Source organism: Myxocyprinus asiaticus, chromosome 38 (assembly GCF_019703515.2).
Source record: "Myxocyprinus asiaticus isolate MX2 ecotype Aquarium Trade chromosome 38, UBuf_Myxa_2, whole genome shotgun sequence".
NCBI classification, from domain to species: domain Eukaryota; kingdom Metazoa; phylum Chordata; class Actinopteri; order Cypriniformes; family Catostomidae; genus Myxocyprinus; species Myxocyprinus asiaticus.
In genome coordinates, this window is record NC_059381.1 from 7,304,835 (window position 1) to 7,317,721 (window position 12,887).

Sequence of the window (12,887 nt, forward strand, 5' to 3'; positions counted from 1 at the left end):
ATAATTTTATAAAAGCACTTACATTAATTCTTCTGTATTATTTGAGCTGTAAAGTTGTTTAAATCATCGGGGATTACAGGGTTTATGGTGTTAGGTCATCATAGCAACAAAGTTGTAAAATTGGATATAACTTTTCACAGAAAAAGTTTAGTAAGCGATTTTATCACACTAACATTTTGTTTACATCTTGTGGCTATACTTTTGAAACTGAGTATTTTAACATTTATGGATTGGCCCCATTCACTTCCATTGTACCCAGATTTTTGCTTTTTGTAAAGAAAAGGAGGCATAAGTCTAAATTAATTTTTGTGGTAATCAATATTATGACACAAATTTTGTTGATTGAGCTTAAATTGTATTAAACCTGGAACATTCCTTTAAATGGTGTTTCTTTGGAGCTTGACAGCCCATTATAAGAAAGAAAGAAAATCATACAGTTCTGAAACAATGTGAAGGTAAAAGATGACAAAATTCTAAATTTTTGGTAAAATATTCATTAAAAGGTTATTTTAGAATAACATTAAAACAAACATTATATTTGTGTATTTACCAAAATGACAAGAAAGACAAATGCAAACATTAGCACTGGCACCATAAGGTTTATTAGAATAGGTTAACTTCAGGTATTTTCAAGTACTAAGAACATGGTTGAATCTGAATCTCACCTCTTGATTCTGGCCTCATATTCATTCTTCTGCTTGAGCATTTCCTGTTTGAGGCTGGCCACCAGGCTGTGCAGTGCACTGTGATTGGTTGGTCCGTTGGTGACAGCAAATACCGTTTCACTGTTTTCACTGCTGCTTGTTCCTTTGCTTCCACGACCCCCTCCATTACTGGTCCTCTGCTCCCTGTCTTCTGGCGCTGGTCCATTGTCTTCCTGTACCGGCCCGTCCAACAACGGGTCCTCAAAATTGTTGCCAAAGAAGTCCTGCTCTGGACAGGTTGTAGTTGAGGAGCGACAAGATGTGGAGTTCTCCGGCAGAGAGATTTCACAAGACGACGTGGACCAGGTGGCGCTGTCCACGCTTTGTTTGTCCTCACAGCTGCTGCTGAGACTGGGCTGCATCAGTTGTGTTTGATGCTGGATATGGACGTTGTCATATGTGGACAGGCGATTCTGGTGGTGCTCGGCGTCTCGAGTTTTTCCTTCACGCATTGTGACATGACCGTTTGGCATCCAGAGTCCATTACGCCCATTTAGAGTCCCATTCGTCCCATCCGTAATGGACACGCCCATCCGCACGACACCATTTTGAACCCCCATCTTAGTGCCCGAGCCCTTCATTGCGCCTGCCCGTCGGGTCTGTAGGGTGCACATGTTGGGCAAAGTCTGGCTCTTCTCTTGATTGGCTTCACCTGAGGATGAAGATGAGCTGAAGGAGCCGTTAGTGACAATTCCGCTGCCTTTACTGAATGCTGGGTTCTTTTTTATCGTAAGCGGCGGGCTACGCGTAACCTCGATTCGCGGACCTGTAAAACCGTCACGAGGGCTACCCAAGCAGGGAGAGCCATTTTCCAATGGAGCCCGGTTGGGTGATTCGGGTGTGCCCCATGTGCACTGTCGTACACCAGTGGTGTTGTTGTTCTCTTTGTTGTGTAGCTGACCATTGGTCGGCCGTCTTTGTGTCTCATTGTTGTTGTTATTGACCAATTCCAGAGTGCTAGTATGGTCCTCTTCGGGTGGGAAAAGAACATCATGCCGAGCAATCAGAACGCCCATTAGCTGTTGCACCACTACTGTGCCTGCAAACAATGTAAACAGATATTAAATAAAATTTGGGAGTTTTGAGGATTTTGGTTCATGGCTTTGAAGATATATATTCTAGTGGACACCTAAAAGCTGTCAAAATTAACTGTTATAAGATATACGTATTTAATATTTACAGTCTTTCTCTTCCGGGAAAACGGACCACAAATATTAATGATTTTTCTTGCACTCCACAGATTTTTGTCCAATCAAATGCTCTCTAGAATGAGAAAGTCCCTCCCCCTAACAACACCTGATACTGACTAGCAAGTAGCAAATTATGAATCGTGGCTATTTGAAAAAAAGGGACAAGAAGTTTGATGTGTCCCGCCCAAAATTTCTGTTTCAATAGGAAATATGTAAACAGGAAAGAAAACTGTGCTTGTCCAGCAATTTCATTTTGTTTTGAGTTCTTCCACTCAGAACTGGCAATTTTTTTTATTCAGAGCACCTACACAGTGTGCACTGTGTGATATGGATAAAAGACATACCTTCCATTATAGTCATTGGGTCTTCGACCTTTGGCCTCAAAATATTTGGCCCAAAGACTGTCGCCAGATTTTGAACACTCATTTTATTCACCCCAGAGTATGACTGCACCTCATCCAAGAACCTGACCAAAAAAGATTTATATTAAAATGCAGAAATTACAATGCATTCCTCTTTAAGTGCATGTACAAATATTTAAATGTGTAAAATCTGCTAAATACAAATTCCACAGTATCAAATGAAATTGAAAAATGAAGATTACATGAAAGTGGCTTTTAAGGTTGGGTGGTTTGAGAAAAATCTTATTCTGTAGTATGGTATGAGTAATTTTACACCGATCAGCCACAACATTAAAACCACCTGCCTAATATTGTATAGGTCTCCCTCGTGCCGCCAAACCAGCACCAACCCGCATCTTAGAATAGCATTCTGAGATGATATTCTTCTGACCACAATTGTACAGAGCGGTTATCTGAGTTACCATAGACTTTGTCAGTTCGAACCAGTCTGGCCATTCTCTGTTGACCTCTCTCATCAACAAGGCATTCTGTCCACAGAACTGCCGCTCACTATATGTTCTTTGTTTTTGGCACTATTCAGAGTAAATTCTAGATACTGTTGTTCATGAAAATCCCAGGAGATCAGCTGTTACAGAAATACTCAAACCAGCCCATCTGGCACCATCAATTATGCCACAGTCTATATCACTGAGATCCCATTTTTTCCCCATTCTGATGGTTGATGTGAACATTAACTGAAGCTCCTGACCTGTATCTGCATGATTTTATACACTGCACTGCTGCCACACGATTGGCTGATTAGATAATCGCATGGATGATTTTTGGTGACAGACGGGCTGGTTTAAGTATTTTTCTAACTGCTGATTTTTCACTCACAACAGTCTCTAGAATTTACTCCGAATGCTTCCAAAAACAAAAAAACATCCAGTGAGGGGCAGTTCTGCAGATGGAAATGCCTTGTTGATGAGAGAGGTCAACAGAGAATGGCCAGACTGATTCGAACTGACAAACTCTACGGTAACCGCTCTGTACAATTTTGGTGAGAAGAATAGCATCTCAGAATGTTATTCTGAGATGTGGGTTGGCGGTGTTTTAGTGGCAAGAGGGGGACCTACACAATATTAGGCAGGTGGTTTTAATGTTGTGGCTGTTCGGTGTATATCACAGTAATGGTATATATCATGATATAATGTAGTTATTATGGCTGGAAATAAAAAAAAAAATGGTTTACGTTTTAAGAAACCATTTGGTTACCATGTGGTAATTTGGATAATCTATTGATTTAAATGTATAATGCAATACCACACAGCCCTTGAGGCCTTTGTGCAATGGAATGATGTACAGGATTTCAGAATAAAGAATATAAAAAGCGCTTACTTGCATATGTATTTAAGCAGATTGTAGTTCACCAAAGGTAGACTTTCAACATGCCTTCTTAATTTCTTCATTCCCTGCATAGAGACAGAAAAATCAATTAAATAAATACACGGCTAGACTACAAACACATTCATGCATTTATTTAAACTTATTACCAAAATCCAATTTAAACAACCTGGACTAATATGCATTATCACAAGGCATATTTAATTAAAAAACAATTTAACCTGTCCCATTGCATTCAAAGTCTTAAAAGTCAGTTTGAACTATTCTTAATTGACTTTAAATATTCATATTGCAATTTATTCAGTTATTAGTATGCTATTCGTCATCTTAGCGTGGGTCAATGGGTTTAACAATTGATGACGATCCAGCTTTAATGATGCAGCGCTCCATCCCAGATCTGTTTTAGACCCTTTCATGGTCGATATGTTTTTCCCTGCAGGCTTTCTCTGATGAAAATGACTTTGCTTCAGCAGACGAGAAGGCTGTTTCACAATACAAATGGATCGAATAAAGCCTTTCGCTTCATTTGACATGGTACCTTGCATCTTTGCGTCTGCCGAAGTAGTCATGTACTGCACTCTAGAGATTCTCACAGGTAAAAATCTCCTTCAAAACCTCCAGGCAGTAATTTAAAATCAGTGTAATAGGGCACTGTCATTCATTTTGATTCTATCCTGAAACAATTCAAAAGCCACTGGCTGGATGTGCTTGTGATTTGCAAGATAAAAGTTTAACTTGAAAGTCACAGTGAGGTTGGTTCTATTCCATTAGGGTTGACCCAAGCTTCTGTAGTAGTTTAGGCTCAGAGAAAGAAAGGAATGGAGAGATGTCAGATGAAAGAAAAGAAGACTATAGGGACACAATGATGTGCTGAATCATATTATTTCTGCCTGGTGGTGTCAACTGATCTCAATTTGAACCAAACGCAAACTACAGAAATAGTGAGAGGTAATTTGATAAATATAAAACTGCCCACAGTGCGAAGAAAAAATATAGCCATCAGCGGGGAACAGAACGAAAGCGTTAGCGAAAATCCAACTATGGCTAGTGGCCATTTACGTGGTAATGGGCGATTGTTACATTTCCTAATGAATATTCATGAGGCAAGCTGATACGCTTTATTATGGCCCCGTCAACCAATTTTCAGATTGTTCCTACATTCATTTATCCCTGTAGAAGGTGTATGGAAAGTTACTTTAGATTAGAATTAGATTAGAAATAAAAATAAAAATAGCAACTTAGCACAGCACTAAACTACCTTATCTTAATGGAGACTATCTAATTTATAAAAACCAAACAATTGCAATGTATGTTAAGAGTACATAATTCAATGAAATAATACCTATTTTATTTTATTTAAACAACATATAACAGTAGTTGACAGACTGAACTGTATCACAACAACCGTTTTTGGGAAAAAGTTGCACATTGAATGTCACAGCTTGCTAAAGTCTCTCAAGAAATTCATGGCAAAGAAAATTAGGCCTATGCTTATTTTTTTTTTCTTCCATTGACTCCCATTGTTTGCTTAAGTCACATAAAATTCACCTCAAAATCAAATATACTTAAAAATCAAGATTCTCCCCATTGCTTGCCATTGTTTGCTAAAGTCACACAAAATTCACTCCAAAGAAAAGTACGTTTAAAAAACAAGATTCTCCCCACTGACTGCCAATGTTAGATAAAGTCACACAAAATTACCCCGAAAACAAAATACTTAAAAATCTGCCTTTTTCCCATTGACTGCCTTTGTTTGCTAAAGTCACACAAAATTCACTCCAAAGAAAAAAATGCTTAAAAATCAAGGTTTTTACCACTGACTACTATTGTTTGCTTAAGTCACACAAAATTCTCATAACAAAATATGCTTTAAAATCTAGACTTTTATAAGTAGCTTCCTCAAAACACTTTCAAAGAGAAAAAAACAAAATACTTAATCAATGTCAATGCTTGGGTCTCTGATGGTTAAACAAGACAAAAAAAAAATATCCCATTTGTTCGGTAAGAACAGGATCAACATGTTACAAGAGCACTTACTGCATCCTGGTCTTTGCTGAGGAGTTTGGTGCAGGCCAGAAACTCGTCGTATTTACAGAAAGGGATGACGGGCTCAGGAAGCTCTCTCAAGTACAGCTTCAGCAAGGAGGCTACGGTGTGTACATCTGTATTACTGTGGAGATAAATAGGAGTAGCAGCCATATTATTATATAAAATATCATATATATATGCCAAAGAAAGACAAACAGCAAGCTAGAAACATACAATGTGAGAAACATTAAGAAAAAAGGTGATAAAAAAAGGATTGTAGGAGTGTAGTACACTTTATATGACAGATCAATACTAGCCAGGGGGAATCAATGGGGTGGGTGTGCATGTGAGCGTCCCTGTGTTGGTATCTCAGCATATCTAATAGTGAGGATAACAGCAACCTGGTATTAAATCAGAGCAAGTACCAGCACATCACTGAATGGTCCTGTAACCGCACGGTAGAGGACCTAGGGTCGTGACTACACCTTAATAAGCAGGATTTATTGACACTTCCCAGGTGGGTTGGACAGGAATGGTGGGCCATCCTTTACAGGGAGATCACTTAAGTCATGGTGGATGTGACAGCTACACACACACACACACACACACACTCTCAACCTCCAAGTCTACTACACAAGGCACATGCACACATAGCCTAACTGTCAAATGCATGTGCTTTATTATCACCATTATTATTATCTATACAGGTGTGTTCTAAATATGAACAGTGCTAAATATGCAGTGTGCTTTCCCCTTTGTGCCTTCCTGACAGTGTGATTGAAAAACTCTGACAGCTATCGCAAAATCACAGACTAAAAATAAATTGTGAGGCAGCTGTTGATGTTATATGCAGCACTTGGAATCATGAAAGTGCAGAGAAAGCTTATTCTGATTGAAAAAGTGTTTAGCACTGACACATTTTAAGGTAATGTCCTGAGGGGACATTAGCTTTAAGCAGGCAAATTATAGCACATTCAGTCTAACAGAGGAGCTAAATCTGCAAAAATTTAAATGGGTCGTTTGCTGTACTGTATAGAGAAGCATTTGAAGGAATGACATCTTTACAAAAGGAAAAACATCAAATGCAACACAATAAAAGTATACACTGTACTTTACGTTACTTATGTTCCACAGTTGGTATACCCTAAAGGCAAGTTTCATGTTTGCAAGTAAAATGTGATCTTAAATACAGTAACTGATTAAGCGAGTTTTATACAGTATAAGTCAGATTTTATAATGTGTATTAGAGACTGTATGTGTATTTAGAGGAAGTACCAGTCAAAAGATGGCTTCTCTCCACAGTCGAAAGCATCCTGGAGCTCTTTGACAAGGTTGGCCTGTCCAGGCAGACGGAAGAGCCCTTCTTCCCGTAGACCCCACTGCCGAATGAAGTCCACACACTGCTCCACCAGCATAGGAGCCATTTTGTTCCCATAGCGACGCTCATATCGAACGGTCTCTTCCAACTTCTGACCAAAGATTCCTGAAAAAAATAAGATGAAGTTCAGCTGAGCTACTGAAGCATCTGGCAAGTAGCATGAATAGCTGATTTTAAATCACAGCAGGCCAAATATTATTGCTCAGAGGTTGTTCATTCAAAACTCAGGAGACTCAATTGAGTCTCCTTAATCTCATTTAAGTTTCATTCTAGTATCAACGTGGTCTCAGATGTTTCACCTACAACTCCTTGGGAGTAATACAAATAGAACAAATGACAAAATTAATGCCATACAGTAAATGTAAGAACTCCAAAATGAATGTGGATCACATAGCTCAGATAATTTTGGTCTTAGGAACATTTGATGAAATCTCTGACTTTTGATTGCAGACCTTGGTATGCTGGCCAATCTGAGCACAATGTGAGACATTGTTGAGATCTGTGGTCTTTTTCTCAGGAGAAAAAAATCTGAGAAGCAGATTTGAAAAAGAAGCATTTGCTTAAATGTGCACTCAGTAACTTTTGTTTTTGTGTTCTTTTGAACTTACACTGACACCTAGTGGCTTGGATGCAGCATAATTTAAAATCAATAGTTTTCAGTTTCAGATGCCGTTGTAGAAATGTAGTATTCACAGTCAGCCATGATACTTTAATCAATGAGTGAAAGTGTCAAATAACAGGACGGTTACTGAGATTATGCGAGTAGTATTCGGTTGGTCATGTGATTCTAAGATGGCAGCCCCCATGTGCGGACCCTCTCCATGTAGAATAAACCAGCTTTTATAAAATTACTAATGTGACTGGAGTCTTCATTTTAATGTGAGTGTTTTAATTTTATAAAAATTTCATATTTGTCAATGAAAGACTTTGGTTGTGTGTACTGCACCTGATAATTTGTAGTACTAGCATAAAGTTGATGTCTCAGTGGCAAGTTGCGTATTATACATTATAAATAAACATGCATATTATTAGTTAGTGTGCTATTGTAATATTGTGTGGAATATAAGAAGTCTTGAGGCATTTGACAGACCGTTTAGAGACTTAAAATTTAGCTTTAACTCAGGGAGAATTCTGAAATCCCCCATCATAGTGAGAAAAGAGCAGCATTTAGCATGCTGTTCACTGTTCTTTCAACCTGTATTTCAGAACACTTCATGCTCTCTGGGAAGAAAATTGCACAATTCCTGTCCTCCCCTGGTCTTTTATCTGCATCGCTGGGGCTAAAAACAAGCCTGATTCACATGTGGCATGCATTTGAGCAGGGATTAGGGCAGACTTCCTGGAAGCTTTGGATCGGTGGAGCTTTCCAGGTCTGCGGACACAGACATGAGGTACGAGATGGTACTATTTCAACAAAGCCCAAAAGACAGGAAGGGTTTTACCACTATTTCCTGCTCAAGCCTATGAAAAATATGGGATCAGCTGCAATGTTCTCTCTAATTTATGTTCTTACAGAGCAAAATATATATGTCTATTGGGCAGACCCTTCAGTCACCTGAGCAGAAACACCCTATGCACATGCACCCCGTGACATGCAGTGTTCACTATGCCAAGAAGAAATTCTATAAAAATTAATACAGAACCATCTAATGCATTTCTTTATTAGGGTATTTATTGTGTTTCATTTTAGACACAAACTAAAAAAAACAAAAACAAAAACAAAAAATTATAATACAATAGAAGTAGAATAATATATTCTATATAGGGGAGACCAAGGCTAGATGCCACAAAGGTTACATCTCAGTAACGGTAAGATTTGAGTCAAAAGTCCAGTTGGCCAAATGTGTGTTTTCTCTAGCAGAGGTTCTGTATGTTGGTTTCAAACACCATTTTAAAAGCCTCTATAATTAGAATATTTTTGTGAGTTCTATCCTCCAGAATAAATGTTTTCATTATTATCATATTTTGGTTGTGATAGGGGCTGACAGGGGGAATGTGAAATCTTCATCAGTGGTTTAGTGGCAAGTTCCATTGTGACAACTTACCCCATATATTGTGACAATATGCCCCACTACTGGGGCAAGTTGTCATAAAAGATGTGTTCACTGAACTATATTATTTTCTGTGCAAGAATGGTGAAAATATTCAATAGCTTTATTGAAGCCAAGACTTTGAAGGTATGTAGCTATGCTAAAATTGACTTTCAAAAAAAGACCTACCCAGAAAAATATTTGTGTAGAGTAAAAAGTGTGACAACTAGCCACAGTCTTCCCTATATACTGTATATCTGACATTTTTTTCTAACATACACTCTAAAAGAATGTCTTTTGCATTCTCATGTTTTAAAAAAAAAAAAATGTCTTACCATGTTTGAAGCTGAAGCAAGTTCTAACTTTACGGAAGACACTTCTGTGCATGAAATTGTAGTAAAACAAAGGATCCAACAAGGTGCATCTGACTTTCATCATCTTCAACACTGAGTTCAGTCACACTACAGCCAAGTAGGGACTGCTAAGATGGCAAAGACAACAACAAGTGAAACGCATCCAAAACCTTCTCCTCAAGTGCTGGATAGGAGTTGAGCTTCCTATTTCCAAATCCTTAGGAAAGCATTCTGAGAACTTTTTATGGAGACTTATAATGAACTGTAACCATAACAGATGTCACAGTGTTCCTGTAGCTCAACTGGTAGAGCATGGCACTGGCAACATAAAAACCATGGGTTCAAATTCACAGGGAACGCAAAGAGTGATCAAAACAAAATGTATACCTTGTCAGCTTTGGATAGATTTAAATGCATTTAAACAATATGACTATTTCAGAATGCTGAAATCTTTCTTCTTTCTCACTTTGGTCACTTTCCATAAAGGAAGTAGTTTACATGTTCCAATATGAAACGGTTTACGTGTTTCAGCTTTCCAGCCGTCAGTTTTTGTTGTCTGGGTCCTTTATTCCCAGACAAGGAATGTTGAATGCTGAATGGTGAATAAACAGAAATCCCATCATGCATCTTTGGACAAGCGATGTCTGTTATTAATGGTGACCACACAGGTGCAAGACAGTGCTTTGGCTACAACATAGGAACAAAACTAAAAGAAACTGAATATAGACATTGCTTGGCCTGAACTGGTGATGGATTATGCAGAGGCCCTCATATTAGTTTCTCTGTTTCTTATTTCTTGGAAAAAGAAGTTTGTGAGAAAAGTATGAAGAGTCAGTCTTGTCTTTCCAGCCAAACATAATCTCTTGATGGATTTTCTCTCCCTTCGGTCAGTTGCCCTGGCTTACACCTCGTGAGTTCTTGGTTTCACATGTCTGGAGCTCTTGTAAGCGTTCACTTTAAATCACTGTTTCTTTGTAAAAGGAATCCTGAGGGCTTTAAGAGCAGGTTTGAGTTGATTTTGCCTTCTGTGTTCACTTAGGCAGAGTGCCCCAATGACTTTGACTTCACTTTCCAGTCATGATGCAGAATGGCAGGCAATTAACAGCACTGGACACATACACACATATTATTCCTTCACACAGTTAAGCAGGTGCTCTGCCAGAAGCACAAAGCTGTCCAAGTCTTTTCTGCTGACCCCATGTATTCACACACAGTGCTCTATTGTGTCTCTTATCATACAGAAAATCAAATATAAGCAGCAGACAGACCAGCTCTCCACACAGATTATGTTCTCGTCTCTTCTCTTTTCGTCTAGTTTTACTGTCTTGCACGTTTGAGGTCTTAAAGTCTCTTCTCACTGTCTTGCATGTTTGAGGTATACTCGACTATTCTCATCTCATCTTCTCTTCGACTGTCTCTGATTGTCCCATCTCTTGTACGGTCTTCCAACTTTGAGGTCTTCTCATCTCCTCTCATCTCATTATGTAACTTTGAGGTCTTCTATTCTTTGATCGTCTCTGATCTTCTCGTCTCTTCTCTTGCCTCGTTTGAGGTTTTCTTGTCTTTTTTCATCTCATACCTTTGAGGTCTCCTTTTTTATTATCTTGTTTTGTCTCATCTTGTCTTGTATAGCCTTTGTTCTTCACACTGTCTTGCAGGTTTGAGGTCTTCTCATCTTGTCTAATCTTATCTCATACATTTGAGGTGTTCTCTTTGATTGTCTCTGATTGTCTCGTTGATTCTCTTGTCTCATTACTATCTTAAACCTTTGACGTTTTCTCGTCTCTTCTCAACTCATATCTTTGAGGATTTCTATTCTCACAGACCTTTGAGGTATTCTCATAGCTTCTCGTCTTGTCTCATCTTATACTTTTGGCATCTTCTCTTCTCTGATTGTCTCTGATCTTCTCGTCTCTTCTCTTGTCTTTATACTGTCTTGCACCTTGGAGGTTTTATCATCTCTTCTCATCTCATGTCTTCTATTCTTTGATTGTCTCATTTCATCTCATCTGGTCTTCTCTTCTCTTCTCATCAGTGTCTTGCACCTTTAAGGTCTTCACATCTTTTATGTTTGAGGACTTCTCTTCTCGTCTCTTCTTTTGAGGTAAATTTAAAGACTGGGCAATTTGTCTAAATATCTCAATTTAAATATTTTAAGTATTTAGACATAATTTGTTATAAAATCTGTATCATATCCTGTATATTGTATATTCCCCGTTCCTCTCAGTCTTCAAGTGTACTCCAGTCAGAAATCCAATCTGGAGGCAGAGTCCTTTCCCTCCTTTACGGAGGTTTGGATTCAGAGTGGGAGGAGACAGACTGCTCCATCCATCCAAAGCTCAGACTTGACCTGAACTCCAGAGCTGAGAGAGTATGACAGGGCCAAATTAACCCCCCTTTTCCCCCAAGGTTAGCTTTAAAAAAAAAAGCTGCTAAGCTCTTAGCTGTGTAATCGTCTGTTGTGGCTGTTCCCAGCCCTTTGCCCTCATTCCCGCCGTTCACACTGCCGTGTTTTGTGAAAGTGCTCTCAAAAACAGCGCTCCACATATAGCTCCACAATAGCTGTGGGCAAATGACTCTCACCCAAAAGGTTCTCCAATTTATCGGTGCAAAACTTTCAAAAGAGTTAAGGCAAAAAAATATTTATTGTTTTAATCTTCCTGAATAGAACATAAGAACCCTTTGAATTCTCAATGAATATAGAGTATGTTATATGATTAAGCCTTCGGGCAAAGATTAACAAATGAAACAGACTTTTAAACTTTACATTTTTTATGAGCATTTTAATTTCAAAGAAATTAGGCCTTGCAGTAAAACACCGCAGACTCAGTCAAGGGGGAGATTAGACATGTCAACAGCAGCAAATATAGGACTTCATTAAAGATCTCATACTGACTTCTCACTGTCAAGTCCCCTATAGAGACCACAGTTTCAGGCTCTATTTAACTCATTTGGGATGGTAGAATCTAGTCTTAGCCTCAGGTGGCTTGTTTTTGTTACAGCTAGTTGTGGACTGACACTTCTATTTAATTATTATTATTTATTTTTTTATACCAGTTTATTATTGTAGTATCAGCTATTTCAGATAAACCCGCACTTGAGCTCACACATGCCCGTTTGTTCAACAACACTTCCAGTTCGGCCACTGGGGGCAGTGATTTAAATTTCAGTAAGCAAAGACTGATTTCAGCAGCATAAGTTTCGAGCTGTCGCTGAATTCACAGTGTGATCAGTCTGAACAGTCTGGCAACTGAAGTGTCTTTACTAGGCATGCAGCGATAACGTGAGTTTTAGTCCGAACCAGCCACAACCGTTACAAATGATGCGGAACAAGACATTTTGTCGGTCGGTTGGTTTCTATTTTTCCTGATTTTTTTTTAGCACTACCCACAAGGTAATACCATGGGTCCAAAATCTAGTTCCACATAGCTGTATATTAAACTAAAATATGTTCTAGCT

General features: G+C 38.6%; 1 protein-coding gene across 5 annotated transcripts in view; it reads right to left on the minus strand.

Moving 5' to 3' along the window:
- arhgap24 (Rho GTPase activating protein 24) overlaps positions 1 to 12,887 on the minus strand; it is a 149,062-nt gene that overhangs the window by 2,301 nt on the left and 133,874 nt on the right. For all 5 annotated transcript variants that reach the window (XM_051677115.1, XM_051677119.1, XM_051677116.1 and 2 more), the window contains 5 exons: positions 6,943 to 7,150; positions 5,677 to 5,809; positions 3,634 to 3,707; positions 2,239 to 2,360; positions 666 to 1,743 (listed from right to left, as the gene is read on the minus strand). In XM_051677115.1, coding sequence (XP_051533075.1) covers positions 666 to 1,743; positions 2,239 to 2,360; positions 3,634 to 3,707; positions 5,677 to 5,809; positions 6,943 to 7,150 — 1,615 coding nt within the window. The remainder of the gene's footprint in view (positions 1 to 665; positions 1,744 to 2,238; positions 2,361 to 3,633; positions 3,708 to 5,676; positions 5,810 to 6,942; positions 7,151 to 12,887) is intronic.